The 15,526-nt window shown below is 43.4% G+C and overlaps 2 protein-coding genes across 2 annotated transcripts; both read left to right on the plus strand.

The window, feature by feature from the left end:
- Window positions 1–358: 358 nt before the first annotated feature.
- stoml2 (stomatin (EPB72)-like 2) lies at window positions 359–4,694 on the plus strand. Its single transcript, XM_032570337.1, has 10 exons — window positions 359–530; window positions 1,510–1,644; window positions 2,068–2,167; window positions 2,261–2,319; window positions 2,384–2,485; window positions 2,563–2,697; window positions 3,294–3,438; window positions 3,511–3,590; window positions 3,823–3,951; window positions 4,027–4,694. The coding sequence occupies exons 1-10, from the start codon at window positions 489–491 to the stop codon at window positions 4,147–4,149; spliced, it is 1,050 nt and encodes a 349-aa protein (XP_032426228.1). The 5' UTR covers window positions 359–488; the 3' UTR covers window positions 4,150–4,694.
- A 262-nt stretch (window positions 4,695–4,956) lies between these two features.
- pigo (phosphatidylinositol glycan anchor biosynthesis, class O) lies at window positions 4,957–13,170 on the plus strand. Its single transcript, XM_032570171.1, has 11 exons — window positions 4,957–5,696; window positions 5,800–6,278; window positions 6,961–7,104; window positions 7,313–7,436; window positions 7,515–7,674; window positions 8,111–8,293; window positions 8,872–10,447; window positions 10,548–10,751; window positions 10,906–11,090; window positions 11,592–11,662; window positions 11,788–13,170. Exons 2-11 carry the CDS (start codon window positions 5,801–5,803, stop codon window positions 11,915–11,917), a joined length of 3,255 nt encoding a protein of 1,084 aa, XP_032426062.1. The 5' UTR covers window positions 4,957–5,696; window position 5,800; the 3' UTR covers window positions 11,918–13,170.
- Window positions 13,171–15,526: the final 2,356 nt, after the last annotated feature.

Raw genomic sequence — 15,526 nt, forward strand, 5'->3', positions numbered from 1 at the left:
AATAATAATAATAATAATAATAATAATAATAATAATAATAATAATAAGCAACATTGTTCATGGTGTTTAAGAAAAATATTTGTATTTTAAAGTTATTATATTTGTTGATATTCAGGACAAATTTGTTTGGAATAAAAGCACATAATAATGTTTTACAGCCGACAGGAGCCATAGAAACAGGTTATAGTTTTAAACAAAATAAAAAAGTGTTTTAGCAGATGTTTTCTCTATACGTTAAACTGAAAACGAGCAAAACGGGAAATACAAAAACCATCTTTCCCTGCACAGTTCCATTATTTATCAAAGCGGAACTCATGTTGCCCGGCTTCTGTTTCCAGCGTAAGCGGACTTTTTCAGAACTGCACCACTGATGTAACTTTCATTTCCTCCTACAAGGGGGTCATTCACATGAGCTCGTTTACAGACCGGCGTACAAAGCTGGAGCTATCAAAGTAATAACTAATAATTAAATTTAATAAATAAGCAGAATGTTACGGACGCTGTGTCGGAGAGGCGGCGCCATTTTGCAGGTCAGAGTCGCGGTTCTCTTCGGCTTGTTAGCTCGTGCCACCAGACGTCATTCAGCGTGTAGACGTCAGTTAAAATTAAACCAAATGTTTCTCTACACCTCTGGGTCTGGAACAAGCATAAAACATAAAATATTGGCTGATTTTTATTTATTTTTAGAGTCGAAAATTGATTTTATTACAAGCGGTTTTTGTTATTTTATTGATTTACCGCTAATACATCTAAACATTGTTTTTTGTTGTGTTGCTTTTTTGAGAAGTTTCTCCAAATTTCCTTACCTGTAACCCAGGAGACCAGATATTTACATGTATTTTATGAAATGTCATATTTTGGGTCAATTAGTATTTTCCTAATAAAGACGACTTGCCTTAAATATGAAGTTTACAGACATTTCTTTGCTAAACACCCAGAAAACATGGCGCTGCTTGCTCCCTGAAGCAGATCGTACCTGCTAGGGCTTCAAATTATTTCCTATATTTTAATATGGATTCATGATATAGCAAATTACTGGAGTAGATCATGTTGTTAAATAATGCTTTGTATCAGAAATTCAGATAAAAAGTGGTGACGTAAGCGTGTATGATTTATTTATTTCTGTTTTTAATGTTGATAAAATGCAAAATGCCTTTAGGAAGGGAAGCAATGGCAAAGTGTGGGAAGGGAAAAAATGAGGACACATTTTGGTTAATGGAGTCATAACCATGGCAACCAGAACAAAAGAGCAACAACAAAGAGGAGGAGAATTAAAACAGAAAAAGAAAATATAAGATTATATGACCATTTACAAGATAAATGGCCAATTTTGTTGACAGACCGACTGGAGAGTAACTGATAATCACAGCAATTATATTGCAGATTATAATTACAGTAATCTGCTGTAATTTACTCAAATTTCACTGGAACTCTGGTGATGTGACTCACAGATTAATGTAACACCACTGGTGTGTGTGTGTGTGTGTGTCTGTGCCTTTCTGCCTGCAGCAGAGCCAGCGGTTCGGTCCGGTCCAGCAGCGCTGGGCCTCCAGTCTGCCCATGAACACGGTGGTTCTGTTCGTTCCCCAGCAGGAGGCCTGGGTGGTGGAGAGGATGGGCCGCTACCACCGCATCCTGGAGCCCGTAAGAACCGCCCGTAACCATGGAAACACTCCCAACTGGACCCACACGGCAGCTAAACTGGGATCAGATTCGATTAGTTTAATATTCCACATTATATTCCCAGTCCCACTTCCTAAACGTTGTTTCTTTCCTCCTTGTGTCCTTCCTTCCTTTCCTTCCTTGTTCTTTTGTTTCCTTTTTGTTCTCTGCTTACTGCCTTGTTTTCTTCCTTTCTTCATTCCTTTCTTATCTTCCTTCCTCTGTTCTTCTCTTCCTGTTTCCTGCTTTCTCGTTTGATAAATTTGCAATTTAACCAGAAACTGTCTGTATCTTTTTAGTTTTCTGACTGAATCATTTATCGTGTCTCTGTAAATCTCTACAGATTGTGACCTTTGACCCCATCTCTCCATGTGCGTTACCTTCTCTCTCTGTTTTCCCCTCCAGGGTCTGAACTTCCTCATCCCGGTGCTGGACAGAGTGCGCTACGTCCAGAGCCTGAAGGAGATCGTGATCGACGTCCCGGAGCAATCCGCCGTCTCTCTGGGTGAGCGTCACTTCAAAATAAAAGCTTCTAACCATGTTTACACTCCCATCATTTCAAAATAAAAGCATCTAACCACATTTCTCACCCTCCTAGATAACGTCACGCTGCAGATCGATGGAGTTCTCTACCTGCGGATCCTGGACCCGTTTAAGGTACGGCGCAGGCCGTTGGCGGCCATTTTCATGTGATCTTAAAGTGACGGCGCACTGCTTTCAGGCCAGCTACGGCGTGGAGGACCCAGAGTACGCCGTCACGCAGCTCGCCCAGACCACCATGCGTTCTGAGCTGGGGAAGCTGACCCTGGACAAGGTCTTCCGGGTAAATCCCAGCAGCGCCTGTCGTCCCTCCAGGTGTTTTTCTGTGCAGAGTTTTAATCCGTCCGTTTGATCCAAAAGGAGCGAGAGTCTCTGAACTCCAACATCGTCCACTCCATCAACCAGGCCTCGGACGAGTGGGGGATCCGCTGCCTCCGCTACGAAATCAAAGACATCAGCGTCCCGCCGCGGGTCAAAGAGTCCATGCAGATGCAGGTGGGAGTCACGGACCGGGTCGCACTATGAATGTTTTTATACTTCCGTTTGAGTTTCTGCTGCTTCTCAAATCAGCCAGAGCGCTAACAAAAACACCCAGCTGTTTATTTGGCAACAAGTTCATGTTTTTGTCTGGAAAATGAGCCATTTCAAAAACCTACTGAACATTAAGTCACATTCAACTGGCACTGTGTCGTTACCTAGCAACCACCTAATAGAATTCCACCCGTTACCTAGCAACCCCCTTATAGAATTCTGCCCGTTACCTAGCAACCCAAGTGGAGCTCCAGCTGGTTGGGTCAACTGGTTTTACCATTGTATGCGCTCTATAATGGCTACTGGAAAAGACAATTGTTTTGTTGTTGACTTACCGTCCGGTTAGGGGGCGTCGCCAGCAGCAGCTCATCTGGATTTAAAGTGACAGGACGCCATAAAACAGCTCATTCTGAAAGGACTCATAATATGCAGAACAGGGCAGCTGTTTGATTGCAACCTGTTACTACTTGTGAAATATTACACCTTTATGCAATAGTACATCTAGTTTTTTTAGCTGTACCTGTACAACCACCACCATTAATGCCATTAACTTTGTGAAGGTGGAGGCTGAGCGTAAGAAGAGAGCCACGGTTCTGGAGTCCGAAGGGACGAGGGAGTCGGCCATCAACGTGGCTGAAGGTCGGAAACAAGCTCAGATTCTGGCCTCAGAGGGAGAGAAGGCAGAGCAGATCAATAAAGCAGCTGGTGGGTTTGGTTACCGTCTGTTTATTGGATAAAATGTTCATGTTATCTTAAGCTGATGTTTGTTTCCTGCAGGTGAAGCTCAGGCTGTGTTAGCCATAGCTGAAGCTAAAGCTAAAGCTATCCACCTGCTGTCTGAGGCGCTAACAGAGCAGGTGAGTCAAAGTGTTTCTTCCTGTCACTTCTCACAATTTTGACTTTAATTTGAGCATTTTGACTTTAGTCTATTTTAATCTTTGAATTGTCTCACAATATTAATTTCTGACAAATGTAGTGAAAATAAACGTTTTTTATCAGTGTGTTGCTGGTAAAGCCTGAACGTCCTGTGGTAGAGGAGTCTGAACGCTGCCGTCGCCGTGTGAAACGTGTTTTTGTTTGTTTTTTCAGAACGGCAACGCGGCGGCCTCCCTCAGCGTGGCTGAGCAGTACGTCTCGGCGTTCTCCAACCTGGCCAAGCAGACCAACACCGTCCTGCTGCCGTCCAACACCGGCGACATCACCGGGATGGTCACTCAGGTCCGTATCCAGCGCCGCCTGCAGCATCCGTCTGGTCGCTAACGGTTACCGACTCGTTTCGTTTGCTGTGTCCAGGCGATGACCATCTACAGCCAGCTGGCGAAGACGACTCCTGCAGGATCATCGGCGGCGGCGGAGGAGAAGAAGGCGGAGCTTCCTGACGGTTTGGCGTCACCAGAGGAGCAGAGGACTCAGTGAAGGAGGTCGGGCTGTTTGACCCAGAAAGCCCTGAAGCAGATCCAGTGGAGGCGGCTCTGCTGACCGAACAGTTCGCTCCGACCCGACGGGACTGGGAGGAAAACCGAACCCAGTCGTCTGGTTTCCGTCGGACCTCCGGGTCAGATCTCCAGTTCGTCGATCCTCACAGACTCTTTATGTTCAACCGACTTCAGCCTCCAGGACAGAAATGTTGTCTCATGTAAATGCAGAAATACTCATGTTTTCAGCCGTTTGTTTTTCTTTATACGCAATTACTGACACCCTTAATAAAGATGCATAAAAAACTTTGAATAAATTTAATGTTTTTTTGCAGTAACAGATTTTTTTTTACCTTCCTTGTCGTCGTCCTGATGCTATAGTGGGAAAATAAAGCAGAGTTTTGTTGCTCTGATTATGGGAAATTATGGGCATGTTCTCTTGTCTTTCCCAGTTTGAAGACTGAATGGAAACTTTTTGCCATCAAGTTGAAATTTCTTGAGGGCCACAACATGCACTTCTTTCAAAATAAAATAGTTAAAAATAAATGTTTTGTGTGTTTTTTAAAATTATTTTTATTTATTAAACTAAACATCCAAAATGTTCTTAAAAGAAAAAGATTTTATTTTGTACCAACAGCAATCTAAATCATAACTCCATTTAGCTCCTAACTAAATGTTTAGTTTCGTTAGCGAGCTAAATATTTAGTTAGAAAACAAATTATTTAGTTTGACGCTAAATACTTAGGTAACAGCTGTATAATAGAATTAACTTGTATCGATATATTTTAAATATCAAATCAAATACCAAATATGTTTTTACTCCCACTTGAGGCGTTTCTTGGGTGGCTACTTTTTATTTTCATTAATGCATAAAAAATATGTTAAGTAGTGCTAATTTTACTTGAGTGCAATTTTTGAGTACTGTACCTGTAAATAATTATGTTACCCTTTGGTATCAAATTTTATGCGGTTATTTTAACAGCTTGATTAGCTAAATTTGATTTCGTATAATTATTTATTAAAGTTGATTTATTTGTATCAGTTTCCCAATCCAGTTTTATTTTAATCTGTATTTATTTAACTTATTGAGTTTTGGGGAAATAGTGACAGAGTGACACATCGCTACATCCTGCTAGCCTCAACCGTTAGTACCCGGCTCGTTGTCTCACAGGCATGACGAACTATTTCAGGTCTGCATTTAATAAAACAACATTTAAAATTTTTAATAAGTATTAAACTCCTTAAATTGTGTAGTTTTGTGTTTCTTTGTTATTTATTTACTCTAACTTAAGAGTTGAATTCTGCTGACAGTCTCAGTGCGGGGCTAACAGAACACATCTCGATGGATGGTAACAGTAAAACCAGTCCGCCGTCAACTTCCGCCGGGTCCACCTGCCTGGAATGTGAATGTATCCGTCCCAATGAAGGTGAGGGAGGGTCCTGTCTGCTCTGTGGTTACCTGAGACACCTGGACCTCTGTGGTGTTTACACACACACAGCTTTACGGCCGCCTCCAGCCCAGAGAGGTTAAGCCCCAGCCGATACAAGGTCAGCAGTGAAGGAAACAGGACGGATTAGCCGCAGCTAGCCGGTGATGTTAGCCGGTGATTCTACCTCAACTTATTGAATTTCTCTGTTGGTTCCGCTTCAGGATGAAGGGGCTCACGGTTCTCTCCCTGCTCCTGTGGCTGTGCGCGGCCTACATCGTGGGCATCTACCTCTTCGTGGGCGGCTTCCTGCTGGTGAGGCTGGAGGTGAACCGGACCAGCGCCTGCGGGGACGTCCTGCAGCCCGGCGCGGAGTCGGCGGACTTCTGCCGGGGTCCCCCCCGGTTCCGCAGGGTCGTCGTCCTCATCATCGACGCCCTGAAGATCGACTTCGCCCGGTTTGACCCCGCCAAGTCCGCGCCGCGACCTTATGAGAACAAGCTGCCCGTGCTGGAGGAGACGGTGTCGGCCCGGCCCGCGCAGAGCCGGCTGTACCCGTTCAGAGCCGACCCTCCCACCACCACCATGCAGAGGATCAAGGGCTTCACCACCGGCTCCCTGCCGACCTTTGTGGACGTTGGCAATAACTTTGCCTCCAGCGCCATCTTGGAGGACAACCTTATCCACCAGCTGGGGCAGATGGGTGAGTTGGTGGGGATCTGTGACGTCATGACCACAACTTTTACTGGTTCTGATGGATTGATTGATACTGAGTTATAGTTTGAGATCAATACTAGCGCTGTAAAACATGGCGGTGGCAGCATCATGCTGAGGGGTTTCTAGTATTCAGCAGAAACAGGGAAGCTGCTAATTACATGTAACTGAACAAAATATGTGCTTATTTTTTCTTTATTTTAATTTCATTTTTCATCTTTTTTTCTTTTCTTCTTTCTGCTTTTATTTCTTTTTTCATCCTTTCTGTCTTCCTCTTTTCCTTCTTTAGTTCTTCGTTTGTTTCTGTCTTTATTTTACTTTTGTCTTGGTTTCCTTTCTATCTTTTTTATTTTTCCCTACTTTCTGTATTCTCATTTTTGTCTTTCTTATTTTTCTCTTTTCTTTCTGTCTGAATTCATCTCTTCTCTTTTCTTTTTCTCTCATTCTTTCTTTTTGTCTTTTTCCTTTCCTTCCATACTCTTGTTCCTTTTTTCCATTTTTCTCTTTTTATTTTGTTTCTTATTTTGTCTTTTCTTTTCTCTGTTATTCTTCATTTCTTCCTACTTAAATAAGCTCCTTATTTTTAACAGAACAGAATTGATGCCTTCTTTTCTCTGTTTATTCCATCTGTTGTTCTGTAACGTTATTAATTATTCTGGGTTTATTTGCAGGTAAACGGGTCGTGTTTATGGGCGATGATACCTGGGAAAACCTCTTCCCTAAAAAGTTCTACCGCTCTCTGCCGTTCCCGTCCTTTAACGTCAAAGACCTGCACACGGTGGACAACGGCATCCTGCAGCATCTCTACACCACCAGTATGTAGAAACACCATCTTAACTCTCCACCTCTCTCAGTTCCATAAAACTAAAAGCTGTTTTTATTACACTGCTTCAGTAATTTCTTGCTCCTTTTTGCTTCTATTGAGTCTAATTTTTGGAGACTCTTCAATCAGAAGCCAACTTCAGCCTCGTTGCTCCTGTCTGCTGCATTACCCTCCATGCTTGTTTCTGCTGGTTTCTGCAGTGGTTGGGGACGACTGGGACGTGCTGGTGGCCCACTTCCTGGGAGTGGATCACTGCGGGCACCGGTTCGGACCCGACCACCCGGCCATGGCCGACAAGCTCACCCAGATGGACGGCGTCATCAGGTCGGTCAGCGGAACGCAGACGGACGCTGAAGCAGACGGAGGCTGCAGGGTTTGGATCATGCTTGGTTCTCCTTCCAGGTCGGTGATGGAGCGCCTGCAGGACGACACCCTGCTGGTGGTGATGGGCGACCACGGCATGACCGACACCGGGGACCACGGCGGGGAAAGCCAGAAGGAGACGGACGCCGCGCTCTTCCTCTACAGCCCGTCCGCCATCTTTCCTGGACCGCCGACTGAGGTGGGAAATGGGCCAAAAAAATAACCTGGCTGGAGAATTTAGGCTGAAACATATTTACAGATAAATGTTTTTATCTTGAATGAGGAGCAAGGAAATAAATCAATCAATGTTTGGTTAAATAAAGTGTGAACAAATATTTTATTTAAAAAAATGAAAAATGGAATAAAAAATACAGAATATGACAAATTTATTAAATAAAAAAGGAAGTTAATAAATTGGAAAATTAATAGTGATAATGGTAAAATTAGAAATGTTAATTTATGTCACATAAGTTGAAACTTCTTTTTAATTTTTGGATGCATTATTTGACACATTCATTATTTTATCCAGGCATTTCTTTATTTCTACATTTGTTTCTAATTTTGTCAGGACAGGTCTTCCATAGAACGGAGATGTAAGTCTCAGAAAGATGAAAAATGTTTATTTTTTTCCACAGGACGAGCCGGATGTTGTCCCACAGACTGACCTGGTTCCCACTCTGGCGCTGCTACTGGGAATCCCGATCCCATTCAGCAGTGTGGGTCAGGTTCTCCTGCCCCTTTTCCCCCCACAGGAGCAAACACAGGGTGCAGTTAGGCGCCTCAGCCAGCTGGAGGCGCTGTGGATCAACACAAAACAGGTGCTGTTCAGGCGCTAACAATCATTCTGATGATAAACTGTCGCATTCTGCAGATTTTTCATTTAATCCTTTTTAGCGTTATTTTACATTATTTAAAAATGCAAATAAAGAAATAATTAAGTTCCCTTTTTAATAAAAAAATCAACAGTTTATTGCCCAAAATGCAACTAAACAGCATTTCTTCTGTGAAAGCTTCATCATTTGCAGCTGAGAAGCTGCTCAACGAAACCTCTATGCAGTACAGGGATTATTTCTGGATTAACTGATAATAAAATTTGATTAATAGGAGATTTTTTTTTACAGAATTTGATCAAGATAACAACTGGATTTTTGTCTTAAATGCAAAATGTTAATATTTTTCTAGAGTTTTGATTAAATTCCTGAGTATTTTAGTTCAGAAAATGGTTTATTTGTATACTTGACTGTTTTCTCCAGATAATAATTAATCGATTACCAAATTAGTTGATGGTTATTTCAATAATAGATTGATCATGATTAATTATTTCAGCCCTACAAACTTTTTACTCAACCAACCTTTCTTACTTACTGTCATTCTTTCTCTCTCTCTCCTCCTGCAGGTCAACCGTTTCCTGGAGACGTACTCGTCTCTGTCCAGTGACATTCCTCCAGAGAGTCTCTCTGAGTTGAAAGCCTCCTTCGCCCGTCTCTCCTCTGATTACCTCGGCTCGGTCGGCGCCGGGCTGCCGCCGTCGCCTCACCTGGCCTCCTCCCTGCAGGCCTACCTGACCTCCGCCAGGGACACCTGCCGAGCCACGTGGGCCAGATTCAACCCGGCCAAGATGGCGGCCGGTCTGGCCGTCCTCACGTTCGCCTGCTTGGCGTGTTTCGTGATGTCGGAGCTCTCCGCCGTGCTGACGGAGGAGAAGCGTGCGGGACTGAAGGGTCCGGTTGCCGCAGCGATAACCATCGGGGTCGCTGTCGCCGCTGTTCAGCTGGTTGCCCGCGGTTACGTGGAGGTGGTGTGGTGTCTGGCGGCCGGCGTCTTCGCCTCGGAGGCGATCTTCCTGTGGAGGGCGTGGCGACTGAACCGGCCGGCCGTTTTAAAGAACGGAGCCAAAGTGTCAAAGCTGTCGGCGCGCCGCCTGCTGGCGCCGTCCCTCGCCGTGCCGCTCCTCCGCTGCGCCTCGCTGCTCTCCGACAGCTACGTCATCTACGAAGGCCGGGTCGTGACCTTTCTCCTGCTCTCTCTGGCGCTCTACGTTCCCGTGCGCCTCAACTGGGACGGCCATCTTGTCCCTCTGACCCCTGACCCGTTGAAGTCGGCGGGGCCGCTGCCCTCGCCGGCGTTGACCCTGGCCACCGTGAGGAAGGAGAGCAGCTCTCTGATTGGCTGCCTGGGCGGCCTGGTGCTGTGCGCCTGCGTCTCGCTGTCGTTCCACGGCTGCAGGGAGGAGCAGGGCGGCTGCACGCCGTCGCCGTTCCTCTCCCCGCTGTCCCGCCTCCAGGACAGCCAGCTGAAGAACCTCTACTACATCCTGTCCGTCGTCTCTCTGGGCGTCTCCGCCTACCTGCTGCGGCTCTGGCTGTGTCACTACGGCAACCTGAACTCGTCGGGCGGGACGGCGTTCGCCGCGCGCTGGGTCCTGCCGCTGCTGTGCGTCTGCGCTGGCCTCCATTGGGCCGTCAGCGCCACGCCGGAGGACGGCTTCAGGAAGCTGGCGGAGCTGATCCGCGTGGCGCAGCTCGCCCTGCCCAGAGCCGCCTTCGCCCTGCTGGGCCTCGGCCTCGGCCTGATCTGGGCCGACCCGCTCACCGTGTTCGTGAAGACCCGCGCCGCCGCTTCGGCCAGAAGCCCCGCCCTCGCGCCGCGCTACCGAGCCAGCACCGGCATCAGCCCGCAGGCCGAGCTGCGCCACCTGATCCCGCAGATCTACCAGCGCATGCGGCGCTCGCTGGAGGACGGGGAGGCGGGTGGTGTGGAGGACGGCCGGCCCGCCGTGGAGGCGTACGGCCTGGGGACGGTCTACTCCGCCCCGCTGCTGCTGTTCTGCGGCCTGCTGGGAGTCGGGCTGCTGCTGCTGCACCCGGAGGGCATGGCGCTGGCCTTCCTGCTGCTGCTGCTGGAGATGGCGGCGCTGCTGCACATCCACGCCGCCGCCGCTAACCTCCGCGGGTCGCCTGCAGCGAACACAGGCAGGAAGTCGATCCGAAATGTTCCTAAAACTCTAAATATTGAAGTAGTTTTGGTATTTCTGCATCGTGATGGTTAAATATGGACTCTTCTCTCATCCAGGGGTTTTCAGCGTCGCCTGGACTCCAGTGGTTCTCTGGTCACTGGCTGCCTCCCAGTTCTTCCACTCCACTGGTCACCTGCCCACCTTCCCTTCCATCCAATGGGGCGCCGCCTTTGTTGGGTTTCCAGATGGACACAGTGGCACCGTTCTGCCCGCCTGCCTGGTGACACTCAACACATTTGCCTCACACATATTATTCGCAGGTTAATAATATTTTACACTCGTTTTCTACATGATATGTGCAAAAAAAACTATTTTTCATATGTTGAAACAATGGAAATGTTATTTATTCTCCTGTTTTTTATAAATATCTAAAATATTTTCTTTAAAATGAATAAACTTTGATGTCGTCACCAGTGGGTTGTCCTCTGCTGCTGTTCTGGCCTCTGGTGCGGGAGGTCAGGGGCGGCAGGGGGGTGAAAGGTCACGGCGAAGAAGGCGAAGACGCCGTGATGGAAATGCGGCTGAGAGAGAAACCGCAGCAGTTCAGCGCCGCCCTGCTGCAGCTGTCAACGCGCTACGTCTTTATCCTGGGAGCTCAGGTCGGTTCAGAGGGAACCGACTGGTTCTGCTGGGTCAGGAGGTTTAGAGCCACTGGGAAAATTCTGACTTCAATCTCTTTTTCTGTCAATTTTGATTTTAATTTTGGAATTTTTATTTTTTCATTCAGAATTTTGTCATTTGTTTCTTGGAATTATTATTTTTTTTTAATTTATTGTCAAAATTGTGACTTTCTCAAAATTCAGATTTTTTTCTTAATATTCACTTTAATCTCAGGCCTTGTGTATTTTATGCGAATTTTGGCTATTTTTCTCAGAATTCTTAATTTTTTCCCCAATACGCTAACTATAATCTATAAATATATAATATTCAATTTAGTCTGAATTTTGACTTTTCTACAAATTTGGACTTTTCCTGTTATTCTGACTTTAATCTTCTACGATTTCATGATTTAAGTTAAAGTTCTTTTTTTTCCATTTTTTTCAGTGGCACTAATCTTCTTCCATACGTCCATATTGCTTTAAATTGTTTCTCTTTCTCAGGTGTTTTCTTCAGTCTGTGCTGCTGCTATTCTCAGGAGACACTTAATGGTGTGGAAAGTCTTTGCACCCAAGTAAGTATCTGAATTCATTGGAAAACCTGCTGATCTTAAAGTTTTTCATGGTTTTAACATAGCTTACAGCTAAAATTTGACTCTTTAGGTCGTAATTTGCCTCTAAAGTCCGTTTTATTTCTCAGGCTGCTGTTTGAGACGTCTGGCTTCGTGGTGAGCTGCTGCTTCCTGCTGATCGGAGTCACCTTGGTGCTCAGGGTCGACGTCGCTGTGGGTCGCTGGTTTAAAAGACTCATCCCAGACGCCTCCAGGTAGCAACGCCGCCGCCGCCGCCATGTTGCACAAATACATCCAAAACTGTGACGGACTTCTCCATAAACACGTCTGTGGAAAACTCTGACTTCAGGACCAGATTTTTGGGCTTTTCCTACAAGCTGCCTCACTAAGGGTGAAGTCCTCCCAGCTGAGCTGGCCGTTAATGAATGTTTGTTCTGTTTTGGCTGAAACTACGGAAGAAAAACTGCTTCAAAACTCATGGTGCCAACTCTGGGCTCACTCAGTTCTTGTCACAGGATCACTTCCAAGCCAGCACAGGAAGGAATGTCATTACTTTGAACTTTTAATCATGATTTTGATCATTCAACCTCCACATTCAACCTTATGGAAGACTGATCATGCCAAAACTGGAAATAGATACAGAATTAAATAAATGGTTTTATAAGTTCATTAAACTGCCTAAAATTGTCTCCAAAAATACTAATTGTCCAAACTTATATGATTGCAATGTGCCATAAATTATTGCTATTATAAATTTTTATAATTTACTTCCAATGGGTTTCCTTTTTTGCATTATTTTTTCATACGTTGTATTTATTGGGTATTTTTAAGTGTTTATTTTACCAACATCCTCTAATATTTCCTCTTTGCATTTTCTCCCTACTTGTTTTACAATATTAGGCACTTTAATTATTTTATTTGCATATTCAATTTTGGCAGGATCAGTCCTCCATGCGTGCAGAAGTACAAATTAATGGTGGATTTTCTCTAAAAATTCAACATAAATACATTTAAACATTTACAGAACCAAACTAATACCTACTTTGTATATATTTAACTTTCAGACATTAAATTAACATTAAATAAATTTTTTTGCACCAGAAGTCGTATTCGTGCGTTTGTTCCTCCCAGCATGTGAACCTGTAACCTGAACTGACTGAGTTAAACCTCCGGCTATTAAAACACATTTTTATAGTTTTTTTATAATATTTAGTATTTTTCAGAACAAATAACCAGCCAGTCTAACCTGAATGTTTGTAAATTAATAATAATTTTTTACCTTTTTCTTGGTTCTAATGTAATTTCGGTTGCAGGAATCGTTCAGTCGGTTTGTTTCTGTTGATCGGGTTCAAGCTCAGGTTGATGACATCACTACAGGGGATGTTTCTGATTGGCTGAGACGATGGGACATTTTTGTTATTTATAAAACTGATTGTGTTCAATATGAATATCTGGTTAACGGGTGATGATTTTTCATACTGTAAAAACTAATAAAGCTTTTCTACATCTTGTATTGGCTTCAGTGTGTTTTACACTCCGCCTGTATGGAGGGCTGACCTTGCCAAAATTGGAAATTATTTTTGTCACACAAACTTATACTTTCGATGCAATTTTTTGGCACTATAATCACTTTATCAAACCATTTATTTCTATATTCATTGCTACGTTTAGCAGCATAAATCTTCCATAGGCCCTGTGTTTTAAAAGGCGTTTTCTGTTCCAGTTGATCTGAACCATCCCATAATTTCTCTTGCTGGATGTTTGTCCGGTTGAACTTCCTCTCCAGTCTAACAAGTTTTCTTTCTGGATTTTTATGATATTGTCATTGTTTCCATGGAAACCACCATATTTAACCCTAAAGCCCTAAAGTTCAAATACTTTCAGTTTACATTTTTTCTGTTTCAAATCTTTATTTTCAGTTTTAAATTTGCTCTCAGTTTTAAGCGTTTTTTTGAGTTTCAAAGTATTTTTTCAGTTTCAATTTTTTTTTTCCCACTTTAATTGAACTAATTTCATGGCCCCAATTTAGTTCCATACGAGAGCACCTGCTGAAGACATTCAGGAAGTCAATCACAAGCTGCCTATGTGAAATCTCTTTGTTATTCACTAAGTTATTTTCTTTTTTACCATCAGTGGTTAAATGATCCTGAAGCCAAATCGTTCGTGACCCATTGGGATGTTTCTCCTGGTTCGGAACCAGAACCGGGTCGCAGGAAGGAGGGACTTAATAAACCATGAATGTCAGAGATGAAACTCACCAGATTTTCTCAGCATGTCGGTGATTTGCCGCCGTGATGGACGCATTATGAACACCCTGCACCTCACAGCCGCCATCATTTAGACACTAATTCCCCAAATTCACGCATAATCAAACAAATTAGCCTTTATGCTAATTTGTGATGACTCCATTATGCTAAAAGCCGGGCTGGAGTGACACTCGTAATTACAACGGAGATATTATTGCTGAACAACTCAGTAATGGATACTAACGCTTCTTCTGCTGAGTGGCTTCGCAGGAGTAAATAAACGCTGATGTGTTTTCACTGATGAGCTGCTGAGTCTCTGATGCGTTCAAAGACCGCAGGAAAACCCAACCAGCTGCTTCTGAACAGCTTTACTCTTAATGTTTTTTAAAATCAATCTTGGTTTACATCAATATTTCCTCTGTGCATTTTCTCCCTTCCTGTTTTCTCCTTTTGCCTTTTCATTTACAGATTTATTTTTTATTATTTCATCAGTTTCCTCTTTCCTGTAAAAGAAAAATAATTAGGAAAAAAAAATCAAACTGAAATATTAGAGGAGAAAATAAATTAATATATGGTTAAAGAAAGAGTCGGTAAATAAAAATAAATAAAGAAAAATAAAACGAGACAAAAATATTTTTCAAAAGTCAGAATATAAAAAACTGAGAAAAATAAATAGCGAAATATAAGGAAGCTAATTACTAAAACGATAAGATTGGAAATAAAATAGAAAAATAATCATGATAGTCTTAACATTCTTTAAAATAATGCACAATTGTTAATTTGCTACACTGTACACTCAAATTAGTTGGAAAATGTCTTACATTTTACAATATTTGTCACTTTAATTACCTCATCAAACCATTTATTTATTTCTATAGTTAATGCTAATTTTGGCAGGATTAGTCCGCCGTAGAACCATTTGAAATATTCATAATTCATGTGTCGGAAAGTCTATACCTAAATAAAAAATAAATCAAAGCAACATTACGACACTTTCCTCCCTCCGTATGTCACATTTGCTACTTTACATTGGATTTTGAAGAGCAGTAAATCGGAACCAGACATCCACCTGTCTGCCTTTTGACTCCGGCGTCGACAGAAGCGTGACGTTTGCGAGCGGATCACGGTGATCGATGGATCCGGAGCGGCTGCAGAGTAATTGCATATTTTAGAGCGTTGGGATGAATTATCTGTCATCACCGCGCTCAGAGTCAGAGCTTCATTTGGAGTGAGGGATGTTGCTCTGCAGTCGCATTTACAGCTGCAGGGGTCATGAATTATTACAGCGGACATGAGAACATTAAATCAACTCAGAACCAAAACCAAGGTGACTTCCTCCCTTCACATCTTTGCCTTCTGGTGACATTTTTGTTCTTAATTAAAGATCGGATTCAGAAATTAGCTCACAACAAACAAATCAAAATGATTTCAAAAGTTTTAAAACACCTTAAAGTTTCATTTTGAGGTCAAAAAGTCAAACTTTGAATGTTTACCTTCAATCCAATATGGCCGCCAGTCGTATGAAACAGTGAAAGTTGCAGAAATAAGTTTTTTTTGTGCTTCTTGCTAAATTTATCAATATTTGAAGCAGGAATATTTTCTATTTTATGAGAATAAAGTT

Source organism: Xiphophorus hellerii, chromosome 8, assembly GCF_003331165.1.
Source record: "Xiphophorus hellerii strain 12219 chromosome 8, Xiphophorus_hellerii-4.1, whole genome shotgun sequence".
NCBI classification, from domain to species: domain Eukaryota; kingdom Metazoa; phylum Chordata; class Actinopteri; order Cyprinodontiformes; family Poeciliidae; genus Xiphophorus; species Xiphophorus hellerii.

Coding starts and splice junctions, on each gene's coding strand:
- pigo (XM_032570171.1), top strand. CDS start 5,801: ATGAAGGGGCTCACGGTTCTCTCCCTGCTCCTGTGGCTGTGCGCGGCC. Junction 7,105..7,312: donor GCAGCATCTCTACACCACCA/GTATGTAGAAAC, acceptor TGGTTTCTGCAG/TGGTTGGGGACGACTGGGAC. Junction 7,675..8,110: donor TTCCTGGACCGCCGACTGAG/GTGGGAAATGGG, acceptor TTTTTTCCACAG/GACGAGCCGGATGTTGTCCC.
- stoml2 (XM_032570337.1), top strand. CDS start 489: ATGTTACGGACGCTGTGTCGGAGAGGCGGCGCCATTTTGCAG. Junction 1,645..2,067: donor ACCACCGCATCCTGGAGCCC/GTAAGAACCGCC, acceptor TTTCCCCTCCAG/GGTCTGAACTTCCTCATCCC. Junction 3,439..3,510: donor GCAGATCAATAAAGCAGCTG/GTGGGTTTGGTT, acceptor TGTTTCCTGCAG/GTGAAGCTCAGGCTGTGTTA.